This window comes from Schistocerca cancellata, chromosome 11 (genome assembly GCF_023864275.1).
Source record: "Schistocerca cancellata isolate TAMUIC-IGC-003103 chromosome 11, iqSchCanc2.1, whole genome shotgun sequence".
NCBI classification, from domain to species: Eukaryota; Metazoa; Arthropoda; class Insecta; order Orthoptera; family Acrididae; genus Schistocerca; species Schistocerca cancellata.
In genome coordinates, this window is record NC_064636.1 from 156518201 (window position 1) to 156533903 (window position 15703).

General features: G+C 42.6%; 1 protein-coding gene across 4 annotated transcripts in view; it reads left to right on the top strand.

The window, feature by feature from the left end:
* The window catches only part of LOC126108982 (zinc finger protein 708-like), a 725579-nt gene that overhangs the window by 662016 nt on the left and 47860 nt on the right, over positions 1-15703 (top strand). For 3 of the 4 annotated variants that reach the window (XM_049914384.1, XM_049914382.1, XM_049914381.1), the window contains 2 exons: positions 4961-5053; positions 5943-6035. In XM_049914384.1, the coding sequence (XP_049770341.1) occupies positions 4961-5053; positions 5943-6035 (186 nt within the window). The remainder of the gene's footprint in view (positions 1-4960; positions 5054-5942; positions 6036-15703) is intronic. The other variant, XM_049914383.1, reaches the window with a different exon arrangement.

A 15703-nucleotide genomic window follows, 5' to 3' on the forward strand; every position in this document is an offset into this window, starting at 1 on the left:
GAGCTACATATGAAGGGCTCATTTCAATAGTGGTACAAGTCCATTACACCCACTTTTCTGCCTATATTGCTTCTGAATTTAATGATCCAAACAAAGAGAAAGAAAGGTTCATGTCAAGCAAGAAGCCATATGCTTGAATATTTGTGGTTTCTCAACTGCAGATTTTTCAGCACTCATTTAACTTTAGGACTCCGTATCTGAAGATGAACAAAAATGGACTTGAACTTCTATTGAAATAAGCCCTTCATATGTAACTTGATTCTGATACAACCCTAATTAAATTATGGTATTTTTAGCAGTCAAATTATGTATGTACCGGCTTCATCTTTGTTTCAAGTAACAGTAACCCAATGCATACATGCTAATTGATTTTTAGTGCTATGGGTGTTATTTCAGGCAGAATTTGGCTGCTCAATAATGCTACATTCAAGGAGCAGAGATTGTTGACCAAAAAAGGTCATGAAAGTTAGCCCGAAGTAAAGTTACATATTTTTGGTTAAACATAAATGGACGGAGTCACTATCAGTGCAAAACTAATTTTATTCATATCTAATCCCAACATGTCAAATATGCATGTGTTGTCTGTTCTTTTGGACATGTCCAAGGGGACCGGCAGTATTTTGATCCTGCAGCCACAATGAGTCAGGGACAAAGGAAGTAGAGACATTAGTTGTCTGTGGGCATTAATTTACATCAATGGGGAGGATTGAAAATTTGTGCTGGACCAGGAATTGAACCAGAGTCTCATGCGGACTGGGCAGTTGCAGTGACAACTATGCCATCTGGACACATTGGTCATCATATCTGCGTGGACTGCTCTAGCATGCTTACATACCACTGATGCAGTGCTCATGCTTATGATCCTCATTACACATTGTGTCTCACTGGTTCCTGTAGGAGTTAAAGTGTGGTGTGCATCTACACTGAAAGGATCATTGGCTGACATCACCTTAATTATATATGTGGTGTCCATTCTTTCAGATATGTCAATGTATCGTCACATCCTGTTCCAACAATCTGAACATGTTTTCCTTACTGCAATCATTTGGCCAGCATTGTGGACATGTATGTGTAATATCGGCTTTCCATATTTGTTATCATTTCTTGGTCAAAACAATTGTCACAATATGGTATAATTTTGCTTGCTGGGATCAACAAACAAGAATGGGGCAAACATTCAGCCAGTGTGATATTCCTGCTCTCACTGTGCTATTATCGTCAACACTCACTCATTGTGCCGCACATCACTGCATCTGAAAGGAGCAACAATGCATACTAGGAGCATTAAGTGATTGACTACTGATACCTGGTATCTTCTACTGTTTGAATAAAATATGCTTATCTTTCAGTAGGTAATTATGCATCCCTTACAGTGCTGTGCTGGTGTCACATACTGCAGTTTGAGCCTCTGAGACAAGCAGTTGTTGGCCCATTCAAAACAAACAAAAGACAACTGTGTAATAGACTGCATGAATCTATGCATTACACTTTTGTAAATGCGAGATTACATCTCTGAAATGTACTCATTGCTGCTACACAGGGACCCTACCATTTTCCAGAGAATATGTAGTAGAGATCACAAAACTAATAAAAGATCTGATCTGAGTCATAAACTCGGCTCCAAATTAGGTGATAGTAGTTCATCTGCAGCTTGACTCCATAAATTAAAATATGTTCTCTTGCCTCACTAACAAATGTTCATTGCCTCTTCAGCAACAGCCAAAAAGTGAGCCTAAGGATGTCCTCTGAGCCCAACCAACAGATTTTGTTGTTGCACACGAGCCACAGTTCACAGCTGGCCAATGGCACTTGCACCAGATCAGACAGTGGTGGATACAGAAAAACCTCAAGGAGGGTTCACTACAGATATCTTGAGCTACCTTTACTTTTACTGTAATAAAAGGTAATAAAGTCATATGGAAAGTGTAAGAAAGTTTTATTTAAACTGATTATACACATATACAAGACAATGCTTTCTTATGATGTTAAAAAAGTTAGAATTGTGGTTATGTACCTTAAATGATGAATTCTATGCACCTACTCTTCCTGACAAATTGGTTAATTACATTGTCAGCAGGACAAGGAATGCCAGGGTGAGTGTCCAACTGAGGTAAGCCATTAAGTCAACCTTCCTTCACTGTCGACCTCGGCCATGTCTTTGTACACCACACTGTTGAAAAACTTCTTTCTACTGTAGCAATAGACAAATATTATGTACAGTGTGTGCAAAGTAGGATAGTCAGATCTAGGACAGAGAGACAATGCTTGAATAACAAAATCACAATCATTAAGGGTATTTATGCTCTTTGCTTGTATTGAAGAGTGTCGCATTGGTCTCTTTTTAATCAGAAAGTGTGAGTCTTCTTCAAAATACAGTAGTTCAGTTAAGCACTGATTTAGTTTGTGCATCAGATCATTACCATCAAATTCCAGTAGTTGTGATGGCAAAAGGATGTTGAATTTTAAATGATAAATATTTTCTTCAGCAAAATGCGCCATCATGCCAGTCATAACATGGTCCAGTGTTGGAATAAAAAGTTACTTTCCAATATGTCATAGCATCATTATGATTGCAGTTTTCCCTGTGTCTTTGTCTGCCTGTATGACAAGGAAAACTCATCTCCATGTTTATCTCTTCAATAACTCCCTTTGCCTCTTCAAAAAATCGAGCAAAGTGGCTGTCAGCATTAGCTCTCATGCTGTTGTACACTTGAGCATTGAATCTAATTTTGATTTTGCCATTTGCAACGTCCAAGATAGGGTCTTTTAGATTTTGCTGACTGGATATGCTATGCGCATGTCACTTAGTGTAAACACATTCATAAGAAACTTCCCCCCTCCCTCTCTATTTCCCCCTACCACCTCCCTCCCTCCCTCCCTCCCTCCCTCTCCCCCACCTCACACTTCCCCCACCTCCCTCCCTCCCTTTACTTTCCAATGATGCCATATTCATTTGATTAATGACCAAAATGTCCTCCTGTTTATGGGTTTACAGCTATAAGATTATTTGCATCTCTATATTATCTGAATTTAATTTTGAAATGTTGCCACACACGTATATCAAATTTTATATGTGAGTATGACCATCCTTGGCCCCCTCTTTCCTGCCACCCTCCTCCCTCGGCCCCCTCTTCCCTGCCTCCCTCCATCCCTCCCCTCGGCCCCCTCTTCCCCTGCCTCCCTCCCTCCCTCGGCCCCCTCTTCCCCTGCCTCCCTCCCTCCCTCGGCCCCCTCTTCCCCTGCCTCCCTCCCTCCCTCGGCCCCCTCTTCCCCTGCCTCCCTCCCTCCCTCGGCCCCCTCTTCCCCTGCCTCCCTCCCTCCCTCGGCCCCCTCTTCCCCTGCCTCCCTCCCCTCCCTCCCTCCCTCAGCCCCCTCTTCCCCTGCCTCCCTCCCTCCCTCGGCCCCTCTTCCCCTGCCTCCCTCCCTTCCTCGGCCCCCTCTTCCCCCGCCTCCCCCCTCCCACCTCCCCCCTCCCACCTCCCCCCTCCCACCTCCCCCCCCCCTCCCACCTCCCACACCCCCCTCCACACCCCCCCCTCCCACCTCCCCCCCCACCTCCCCCCTCCCACCTCCCCCCTCCCACCTCCCCCCACCCACCTCCCCCCTCCCACCTCCCCCCACCCACCTCCCCCCCACCCACCCCCACCTCCCCCCTCCCACCTCCCCCCTCCCACCTCCCCCCTCCCACCCCCCCCTCCCACCACCCCCCCCACCCTCCCCACCCCCACCACCCCCCTCCCACCTCCCCCCCCTCCCCCCACCTCCCCCCTCCCACCTCCCCCCTCCACCTCCCCCCCCCCTCCCCCTCCACCTCCCCACCTCCCCCCCTCCCACCTCCCCCCCTCCCACCTCCCCCCTCCCACCTCCCCCTCCCACCCATCCCTCCCACCCCACCTCCCTCCCTCCCACCTCCCTCCTTCCCACCTCCTCCCTCCCACCTCCCTCCCTCCCACCTCCCTCCCTCCCCACCTCCCTCCTCCCACTCCCCTCCCCCTCCCACCTCCCTACCTCCCACCTCCCTACCTCCCACCTCCCTCCCTCCCACCTCCCTCCCTCCCACCTCCTCCTCCCTCCCACCTCCCTCCCTCCCTCCCTCCACCTCCCTCCCTCCCTCCCTCCCACCTCCCTCCCGCCCTCCCTCCCACCTCCCTCCCTCCCTCCCTCCCTCCCACCTCCCTCCCTCCCTCCCTCCCTCCCACCTCCCTCCCTCCCACCTCCCTCCCTCCCTCCCCCTCCCTCCCTCCCTCCCTCCCTCCCTCCCTCCCTCCCTCCCCTCCCACCCTCCCTCCCTCCCTCCCACCTCCCTCCCTCCCTCCCACCTCCCTCCCTCCCTCCCACCTCCCTCCCTCTCTCCCTCCCTCCCTCTCTCCCTCCCTCCCACCTCCCTCCCTCCCTCCCCTCCCTCCCTCCCTCCCACCTCCCTCCCACCTCCCTCCCTCCCTCCCTCCCTCCCACCTCCCTCCCTCCCTCCCTCCCTCCCTCCCACCTCCCTCCCTCCCTCCCTCCCTCCCTCCCACCTCCCTCCCTCCCCCCTCCCTCCCCCCTCCCACCTCCCTCCCTCCCCCCTCCCACCTCCCTCCCACCTCCCTCCCTCCCTCCCTCCCTCCCTCCCACCTCCCTCCCTCCCCCCTCCCTCCCCCCTCCCACCTCCCTCCCTCCCCCCTCCCACCTCCCTCCCACCTCCCTCCCTCCCCCCTCCCTCCCCCCTCCCACCTCCCTCCCCTCCCCCCCTCCACCTCCCTCCCACCTCCCTCCCTCCCCCCTCCCTCCCCCCTCCCACCTCCCTCCCTCCCCCCTCCCACCTCCCTCCCACCTCCCTCCCTCCCTCACTCCAACCCTCCCTCACTCCAACCCTCCCTCCCTCGCTCTCTCCCTATCTTCCCCCCTTGCCCTGTGTATGACAGTGCCATGTAGGAACAAGTCACAGATGTCCTGATACTTCACTTTCTTCGTTTTTCAGTTTCTTGAAGACCCATTAAGGGCTGACGACCATAGTGTTTGGGTAAAGCAATATCCCGAACTGAAACAACATGCTGCTGGATCTGAGCATAATGTAAGTTTTCACACAAGCACTGTAATGTGTAGGAAGTGTAGTAAGAAACTCTAGTTAGATGTGTTATTTGTAGGTTATTACCAACAGTATTTTAACAGCACTTGTAACAATCATATCTTTACGGACCATTACCCTTGCAGTTTTGGTTGTGATTCTATGTAATGAATGCCTTAAGTACATATTTTGTGTCAACGGAGCAAGGAAGACTTCCTGTTGGAAGTAATTGTTAATGTTGTTATGTCAGTGTCACAGTGCTGTAACAGATGTGGAACTAAGACATGTGATGGGTGTATATTCTAGAGTTACTAGTCACTATTCACTGTAGTATTTACATCATTACTGAAATCCTGCATTGGGTGTGTGTAATTCCTTATGATTTCCCTCCAGTACACATGACAAATTTGCATTGTTCCCTAAAAAAAAAAGGGAAGAAGCTGTGTAAATAACATTAAATTTGGCTAATTTTGATATGATGCCATATTCATTTGATTAATGACCAAAATGTCCTCCTGTTTATGGGTTTACAGCTATAAGATTATTTGCATCTCTATATTATCTGAATTTAATTTTGAAATGTTGCCACACACATATATCAAATTTGTATATGTGAGTATGACCATCCGATAGAGTAGGCCATATTGCCTCTGAAATCAGAGTGGATTATGTGACAGGAATAGAAAGTGACAATATGCCAAATAAATACTGCACAATGGCTGATAGCAAAATCAGGGCCCATAGAACTGATTTGGATGCATTCTGACACACACTTCCCAATCGATAAGACTCTGCAAAGTTGGTTGATACTCATGAGAAAGGAATATTGAGAGCTGTCATATACACAGAGAAGATAGCAAGTAGTTATAATTCAGAGATTGTTTTCTTCTTTCAGTCTGTTGAAGATCCATTGGGAATATTTTGGTCCACTGATTTCATCAAGGAGGATCCTGAATTAAATTTGGAAATGAATATAACTGAGAATACTGTAAGTATTTACATCTCTGATGTATTGTTTGTAGTCAAATAATAAGTCTTTTGGTAAGTGTGTAGAGTAAAAGTTGTATTGCAGTGGAATTGTCACAGATTGTCAGTCTTCTGGAATTTGTTGCTATTCGTAATTGTAGAGTATTCTTATACTCTTGCACTTGAATATCATATCACCTCTTACATTCTCATTGTTTTAAATAGAAGTGGAACGGGATTAGTGTCTGGTATAATCCTGTTCTCTGTAGCCTTTGTTGATATTAACTACATTGTATAATGGTGGTATGTGATGGTCATGAAATTTACATTTAGATGAAGTGTAAGTTCCAATAGTGTAGGTTATTCCTGAGTTTTCCTAAAAAAAATTTCGGATTTGAAAAACAGAGATGAAATTTGTGTGTTCTAGATCAGCCCCGATATGTTGGCACATATTGTGGCAGCTTCTGTGGTACCTGTTCTATTAATTATAAAATTTTCAGTAATAGAAAAACTCTGCATATGGCTTTTGGTGAATGATTGTACATACATGACCTCACCATTAGAGTCCTGGCAGATCTAAAGAAAAAAGAAATTTTTTTAAGTATGCTTTATGACCTTGCTAAGGGAAGGAGATGCTCATATTGATAAACATGTCACAGGAATGAAATTAGACAAAGACTGGGAACATTCAACATACAATTGCTGAAGGTTAGGTACTGGCTCACTCTTGATCTCATTGTTCATAAACAAATGTTCTGAAGTTATAAAGGATTTTTCAGGCACTGAAATGTTGGCTTCGTCAGACACTGGAATGTGTGGTGATTACACAAGCATACAGGTCAAGGATCCAAACTATCATGATATGGACAGCTCAGAGAGTATGTAAAGGAGTGTAGCTGATTCACAGCTAACAGGCCAGACTTAATGTCACAGGGACTCATGTTATGCCATTTTAAACAAATGAAAGGGATGCATTGGCATCACAAGTAGACAGGACAGTAAGTGAAACAGTAGTAGTGTTGTTCCACAAGAAGGGTTTTACAGAAATGAGAAAGCCACACATAGTAGTAAGGGATGTGCATATGGGTAGTTTGGCTAAAACAGCGATCTGTAAGGTGTCCTCGGGCATAGCTGTACTCGGCAAAGTGGCTGGATTGTAGTTGGTGACCACTTACCATGAAAATACAAAAGACCATACTGACCTTTGTATGCAGCCCAAGAGATCACAGATCGATAGAGATGTCTCCATGGCACCAGGGCCAGAGATTCAGTGATAGTGTCCACTGCATGGAGTGCTGCTTCCACAGCAAGTGTTCAGAACAGTGTGTTGCTGGTTGTGTGGTCTGGAAAACCATGTCATGTGGTTGACACTGAAATCACTGACGTGTACCCCACTTGTTACTTTGAAAATATTTAACTTAGATTAAAGAGTGGTAGACACCTGAGAAATCTATGAATAGAAGTGATCCTGAGTAATACATGCAGTTGTGTAGTGAATATCTTAGCTCTGTCAGCTAGAGTGACATGCAATCTTTGTGGTCTCAGGAGCATAATATGCAAGGGCTTAATAATGTAGCAGAAAAATAGGGCTGACAATTTTGATAGTGGCACATGGCCAGCAAGATTCTGTGTTAATTGTGGAATTGGGAATTTTATTAGGTAATTGCATGAAAAGCTAGAGCAAGCTAGCAAGATAAAGTAGTACTTTGTTGTAGAAGCATTTCAGTGCCAGTCTGCTACATCTGTTACTTGTAGGTTCAAACAACACACAAGTGTAATGGAGATCCTTCAGGAACTCAAATGAAAATTCCCAGAGGGAAGGTGATGTTCCTTTGAGAAACGCTATTGAGAAAATTTAGAGAACTGCCATTTGAAGCAAACTACTGAACGATATTGTTGTTTCCAACATACACAGCACATAAAGACTATGAAGGTGAAATTTGAGAAGTCAATGCTGATTGAGAGTCACATACACAGTCTTTTTCACTTGTATTTGTGAGTGGAATGGGAACGGAAATGACCAGCAGGGTTATGGGGTACCCTTCATGATGCACCATTAAGTGGATAGCGGAGTATAGAAGTTTATGGAGATACTAGGTAAAATTAGTGGCTGACCAATGTAGTAGGAGCAACAATGATATTTTTCATAGTAGTAAATGTACATATACATACATACATACATACAAAATAATCTATTAACAGTTCTCATAATTAGCCATGTGAGTAGATTAGCACTTGTCACAAACAGCTGGTTGTCACTATACTTCACAGAGGTAAATTCCTGTGGGAGCTTCTGCCTTAAGATTTGCAAGCTGGCTTATCCCACATCCATCCACATCTTCATTTATGGAATGCAATGTGTAAATCAAAGAATGAACAAATGAATAATGTTCGTGCCCTATCTCTAGCCAGAGCTGAGGTCGCCACCTTCCCTCCATTGTAATTCAGTCACATTTCCTTTGCATTTGTTTGTCTTTGTGGTCATCTTTTCCCTACATGTGCTCATCTCGCCTTGTCTTTTTGAGGTGGACGTTTTAATTTGTTGCAGAGTGGCTGGCTCATCCTCATTTATTATTGTGATCAGCCAGCCCAGACTATATGCTCTATGGTTTTAATACCTTCTGCTTTTCTTTGTGGTGTATGTTTCCCACATTATTTGTTCATTCCATTCATTTTCTTTTTAGGTGTGGTGCTGAGTTTTTTTGTACCTTGAGTTTTGCTTCCGTCAGGAAGAAAGGGACTGATGACCCTGTAGTTTGGTCCCTTTATACTCAAAACCAACCAACCAACCAACCAACCAATCAACTTTCCATTACTTGTTGTTGATCTGACATTGAAATTTGTCCCATAATTCTAATACCATGAATGAAACTAACTGCAGTTCTGTCATTATCCATGATGAAAAAGTAGAATACACACTGCTATATTATTGAAAGAGAATGTGGAGTATGATAATTCAGTTGAATATTGGGTAGTAATATTGACAGCATGATTCAAGACCATGTGTGCAATACAGAAGTGTGTTCAAAAGAAGGATTCTAGGGCATAAATATGTAAATTAAGTTAAGGCTGTACAAAGAATACCATGCATTGATGCACAATGAAAAGTCAATTTACTTGATAAACTCCATGTCAATAGGTGTGCCAGCCAGACAAAAGGAAGCAAGACAGACAGTACTTCATTGAAACAAGCTACTTTAAAGTATGAAGTCCAGTCAAAAGAAGTGTGTCAAAAAACATTGCTTGACATATTTTGCATCACCCAGCAATGAAAACTCACTCTTCAACATAAACTGTAAAGTGGAGTGACCACTCCTGAAGATGGTTGAGGAAAATATTTGTGTAGGCCACATGTCATATCAAATGACAGGTCTCTGATTCAAGAACTCAGTTTGAGTTTCTCAAAGTAAGAGTAAATCTTCGAAAGAATGTCTGTACCACAATCTCAATTTATGCAGAAACTAATGATTCTTTATGATCGCAGCTTCAGATGAGATACAAATGCACAACATAGAACTTAGTCAGTTGTCATGCAAAAGAAAACTGAGCATCCAAACTGCTGAAAAACAACACAGAAGTGGCTACAAAGGAACAACAATATATATGTTACATGTGTGGACGTTCTACTTTGTCATACATTGGCACATTCCATGGCATTCTGCCAGAAACAGCTGCTGTCATATAATTTAACGGTTCATGACTTTGGTACTTAACTAACACGGTAAATTTAGGTGATGGATCTGGTGCAAGGTTTGGTTCAGCCAAAATAGTTTCCTATCTGATTAAATTTGTGATGCTTGAAGAAGGTATGGGACACAAACTAATTACATGGTCTGACCACCATGTTGGGCAGAACAATAACTGGAGAATTTTAGCACTATATTTCTGTCTGGTCAACTGCAAGTACTGCGTAGAAATACATAAAAAGTTATTATGTTAGAGTCATAGTTGCGTTGTCACAGGAACTTCGCAGTGATTGAGGAAAGAAAGTGTCAAAAGTTATGGCTCCTTCAGAATGGAAGCATGTCATTGCTTAGGCCTCTGTAGAACCTTCAAAGTTTACCATTTAGGAGATGATGGAAGACTTCAAGGGCATTGGATCCATTGGATCCATTGAGCTGCTTCTCAAAATGCCACCTACTTTGAAAATTACTGCTGTGCTCTGGTTGAAGCTATGCAGTGATGATCCTCAAGGCATAAGCATGTTTCATCCATGTGAAAGACATTGTATTGTGAAACATAGTTTTAAACATGAAGAAAAAGACATTCTGTCGCATTTTGGTTTTTGGTTGCTCTACAGTGGGGTACTGAAACTTGTAAGGAGAAGAAAGGCAATCTATTGGATGTGACTAAATACAGGGAATCAAAATCCAGGCATTTTATGAAAACATTCAGTGTGCCAACTAAGTGTAATGTGCCAGCTTTGGGTCTCAACTCGATAACAAACTCATGTTCTATTACTTTTTTAAGACCAAAGTAATCAGTTTACTATAAATATTAGTTTGTATCTTGTTATAATATTTTTACGTAAAACTTTGAGACTCGAGGCAACCTTATAGCTATAGTAGAGTGTGATATACAGTAATGCTGTACATCATTTGCTATATGCTGTTTTCCCATTTTAATAGTTATGTATTTTCTAAAACCTATCCTTAGTGCAATTTTAAAAAGCCCAACCAACTATCTTCAACAGTCTGCATCTGCAAACAATAAATATCTGCTATTACTTTATTATTAACAGTTTGTGTCGATTTCCTAAAAACTTGGAAATGTGCCATACAGAATTATTCATGCACATGCTTCATTTTGCTATGACTATGTGCATCTATCAGGTGACACTAATTTAGAATATGATTGATTGGTACCTTCTTCCAACCACTAGGAAACTTCCATGGGCTGAGAGATGTTTGATATGCTGCTATTAGAGAAGGAACAAGTTTAGTGTAATATGAGTAGTGTTGTACAGCCATCTCATATTGCCCAGGTGCCTTTTTTCTTATTAAGTGGTTACACAGTATAAAATCAACAAAAATTGATCTCAAAATCTGTCATTTTGATGTTGATGCCAGTACAGAAAGGAGGAACTCCATTACAATATTCCACAATGACATAGATTTGAAAGAGAAAATTGAATATTTGGCCTTTTGTATGTTATCTTCAGTTTGTGTGCCAATAGGGCAACTGATAGTGATTTCAGTCCAGTTACTGACACTGTGAGCTGATTCCTTAGTGTGAAAATTCAATCAAGATGTGTGATGTTAATGCTTTGAAATTGGTCCTATCATGTATTGGGTTTCAGGGTAGTGAACAGAGCTGATTTCAGAATGTATCTCTGCAGTCCCATGCGTGGGTCAATGCCATCTACCACTGAGTATCTACCCTGTTAAAACCACCAGCTGCCTACAATAGATTTTGTTAGTCAAGCAACATCTAAAAGTATGAAGTTAGGCATATATTGCAATAGTTAATGTATACTTAAACATGTTGTTTAAACTGAATTTAAATACAGTGAAAACTAAATAAGGAAATGTAAACATAGTGGCAAAGTTAAGTTCAATGGTATGTACTGTCAATGTAAGGCACAAAAATAGAAATGGCCTTACTTAAAATCATTAAATTGAATTATATAGGATCACATAGCAAGGTTGAACACTTCAGATTGAAGATAATGCAGTTCAACTATGTGAATAATTATGAATATTTGACAGATTCCCCAGTTACATAAGCTAATGTGAAATCAGAACTAAAATCTACATTCCAACTGAGTGTTAATCATCAGTGATGCTCTGCCACTGTCAATCAAAGCTCAGTACAAAACAGAACTATCAGTTGCGTAGAGTGAAAGTTCGTCAGTCACAAAAACATACAGTTGAATGTAGTGAGAAAATGTCAAAATCCTCACGTATTGCTCAAAATCTTATCATCCATACAGTTTTAGAGAGCTGAAATGGCACAACTGGTTGGCTGCCCAGAGACTTCCATTCAACTTCTGTCAAAACCTATGCAGACTTAACAGTAATAGCTCACCGGCCCAGACTATGTAAGAAACACACATACATTACCAAAGACTATGAGGTACAGCAGCACTGCTTATTTAAAACCTGCATAATAGTTAATTTTTCAAAAATACCTGAACACCAATTCACTAAAGATGATGGATTTAATTTGATTTTGGCAGAGAAGCTAAGACATCTTTGGTCTAACCTTGCACTGAAACAGTTTATTGTGCAGTATTGCTCCCTGTATATCTAGTAAAGCCAACCAGTGCCCTTAGATAGTGCAAGGAGTCTCTTACCAGTTCTTTGTTAGACACAATTTCTTCACTTCTTGTTGCACTGAAAATTCTCCCTCTCTTTGCTCTCCAATGTCATGCATTGGAAGATTAGGTGTGATGCAGTTTTTTCACTCTCATCACAGATGATACATTTACAGTCTTCTTCCATTATACCCATTGTATGTAGGTGTTTTTTTTTTTTTTTTTTGTTTTTTAAATTCCCATGACTGGTCATCAGTCCAAACATGAGTTTAATCTCTTTCCTCTTCAAGCCCAGTGGTACAGAGCATGTTTTAAAGGACAGCTTTGGAATCATTACCTTACCATGTTTTTGCTTATAGACCTTAGTTTAGTATTCTATGTGCTGCTTCTAAGCCAGTTCCATAGTTCTAGTTTGATCACAGCATTGGTGATTATCGGGACAGGTACCGGTCCACTGAATGGAATCTTTGCCCCCATCCTGGCCAGTCTGTCAGCTTGTTTATTGCCACTGATCCCTGAGTGACCAAGGATCCATATTAAGTTTCCGCTATTGCATCCCCTAACTCCACCAGAGCCCTGTGACATTATGCAATAATCTTCTATTGTGCTGCAGGAGCTCCCAATAATTTCAGGGCTACCTTGCTGTCTGAATAGATGTAGATGCTACAGTCCTTGTAGCACCTATATATATTCTCCTCCAAGTACACCTCGATTCCAGTAATTTCAGCTTGGAATACAGAGGCCAGTTTTCCTAGAGAGATGAAGCCCTCCAGTCTTGGCTGAACCCTGTATACCCCGCCCTAGCGCCTTGGTCTGATTTCAACCCATCAGTGAACTAGACAACGTCCCCTGTGTGGTGTCTGTTTTCCCACTGCTTCCTGCTTCCAATTATTGTATTGTAAGGCTTGTTGAAACAGTTGGGAGTTGTTATATAGTCGGGCGGCATTTCCCAAGCCATTTCTATATTTGCCTCACTATTTTAGTGTGTGTCTGGATATCCCAACGTGATCCAGTTTTTACCAGTTTTGAGTCTGTATGCACCAGCTGCTGCCTTCATCTTAACCCAAAGATGTAGTGGAAGCATGTCCAGCATGGCTTACATCCCAGTGGTTGGTGTGCTATTAATTCTGCCTGTTGTGGCAAAGCGTGCCAGTATCTGCGCCTTCGCAAGCTCCTTAGCTGCAACCTGCTGTTGGACCTTCTTCCACGACACTACGGCCCCATAGGAGATTCTAAGTCTAGCTGCTGTTGTGTGTGTCCAGTGCATACTTCAGGATCTTAGGCCCCAGTTTTTGCCACAAGGCCTTCTGGTACTCACTAGAGTACAATTCGCCTTGGCGCAGATGCTTTTAATGTGAGGGGTCCATGTTAGTTTCTCATCTAAGATTACCCCTAGATATTTCACTATCCCCTTCACAGGTAGAGTTTCATCAAAAAGCTTTAGATTCCAGCTCTTGTGTTGGATATGCTTCTTCATGATTGGTACCACAAGTCTTGTTAGGATTAATGTTTAGGTCCTATTTAATGCACCAATCTTTCACAATGTCCTGTGCACCTTGTGCAATATCCCTAACCGTGTCAGCAAATTTGCCAGGTATTACTATGACAAGGTCATCTGCGTATCCGTGGCAAAAGCATTGTTTGGAATTTAGTTTCTCAATGAATTTGTTCACCACTAGCTTCCACAATAAAGTGGACAAAACTACTACTTGTGGACAACCTCTAGTGGTGTTAATTACCATTTTTTCATTCATTATGTGGCCCCTACCCTCCTTCCACTAAGCATGGCCCTAGTACACCTACATATAGTGGACACTAGGATGCACCTCTGTGGACCTAACCATGGAATTGAAGGTTCTGTTACTAAAAGCCCCCTTGATGCCCAGGAAGATGCAGAGGGCTATTTCTTGAAAGCAAAGTGCTTTCTCCACCCTCCCAACAAATAGGTGGAGAGCTGTCTCACTTGATTTACCTGGTTATGAGTGTTGGTTTGAACGTAGAGGAGCCCTAGTTAGCCTCCTCTCCCCAACATGTACATTAACCAGACTGATTGGTCTCATATCCTTGGCCTTTGTATGATCAATTCTCCCTGGCTACTGAGTAAAGACAACCTTCACTGCCCTCCAGGCATTGGGAATGACTCCCACTGCTAGGCTAACCCTGAATAACCTGCACAGGACCCTTATAAGATTCTCTCATGCTTGTTTCAAGAGAGCTGGAAAGATTCTGTCTGGGCCAGGTGACTTGAACGGTAGGAATGTTCCCACCACTCACTGGATTTTACTGAAATTGACACACTCCTTGGCCGATTCCCAGTCCTCTCTTCGAGTGCCTGAGAACCATTGTCTTTCAGGGGTTGCATTCTGGTCTGTTATCTGCCAGAGCATATTGAGGAAAATGAGTTTTGAGGAGCAGTTCCAGTGTCTCATGTGCTGTCTTTGTATATTCCCCATCCTCCTTCCTCAATGTACCTCGTGGATTAGTTGGTACTCTAGTGAGGATTTTGTGAAGCCTGGGTTGAGATAAGGACCTTCCCATGCTGGTCACTTTAGAACCTTACGAAACATTCTGAGATAAATATTACATTAAATATCAGCGAAAACATGATTAACTGCCATCATATGCAACTGTTACAGTAAGTAAATACAAGGAAATATTTCTATACAGACAAATGTGTCATATCAGGTGAGATTGTAATTTCCTGCTCATTTACATGTGGTGCTTTAGGTTACTGCGTAGCACTTACCAAGATTGAATTACAACCAGTTGAACTCGACATGTCTTGATCACACTGCGTAGTAGTTAATTTGTCAAAAACGTATCTAATACACATTCGATAAGGATAATGGTGTAGTGTAAAATATGCTGTCTTTTGGTGTATGGGATTGTGGACTATATTTAGTTCTGGTCAAATTAACTGAGTAGTTTTAGTAAAATTTTAGATACCCTGGATCCAGTTGAGTTCCAGACAAACTATGTATTTGCTGTACAGTTTGATGTATTGTTTATGCTTGTGGCAGTTTTGGCTTACCATTAGTACAATTTAGCATTATTGTAGTCAGTGTTTATAAAATAAATTAATTAATGAAAAACTATACAGGGCTCTATTTAACTCCTGAAGTTGGGCTGCACAGTTTGATGTAGTATTGTTGAATTCAATTTTAGTGTTGTTCTATATAATATTTGTGAATAATATTTTATAGCTGGAAAGTGAAAAATTAGCAGTTGGCTATGCATCTGATTTTTTGAGAGATGAGTCAGCAGAGTTAGAATATTTGATTTGTTGCATCCTTTGTTTATTGCTGTCCCTCACTTATTTTGGCCACATTCATCTTTTGTTTGTCAATGAGTTTATGATTAAGTTTAAATGTGTGTCAAAAATTCTACTTGCCATCATAGCACCGACTTTGGGAAAGTCCTAAAATTGCTCAAAG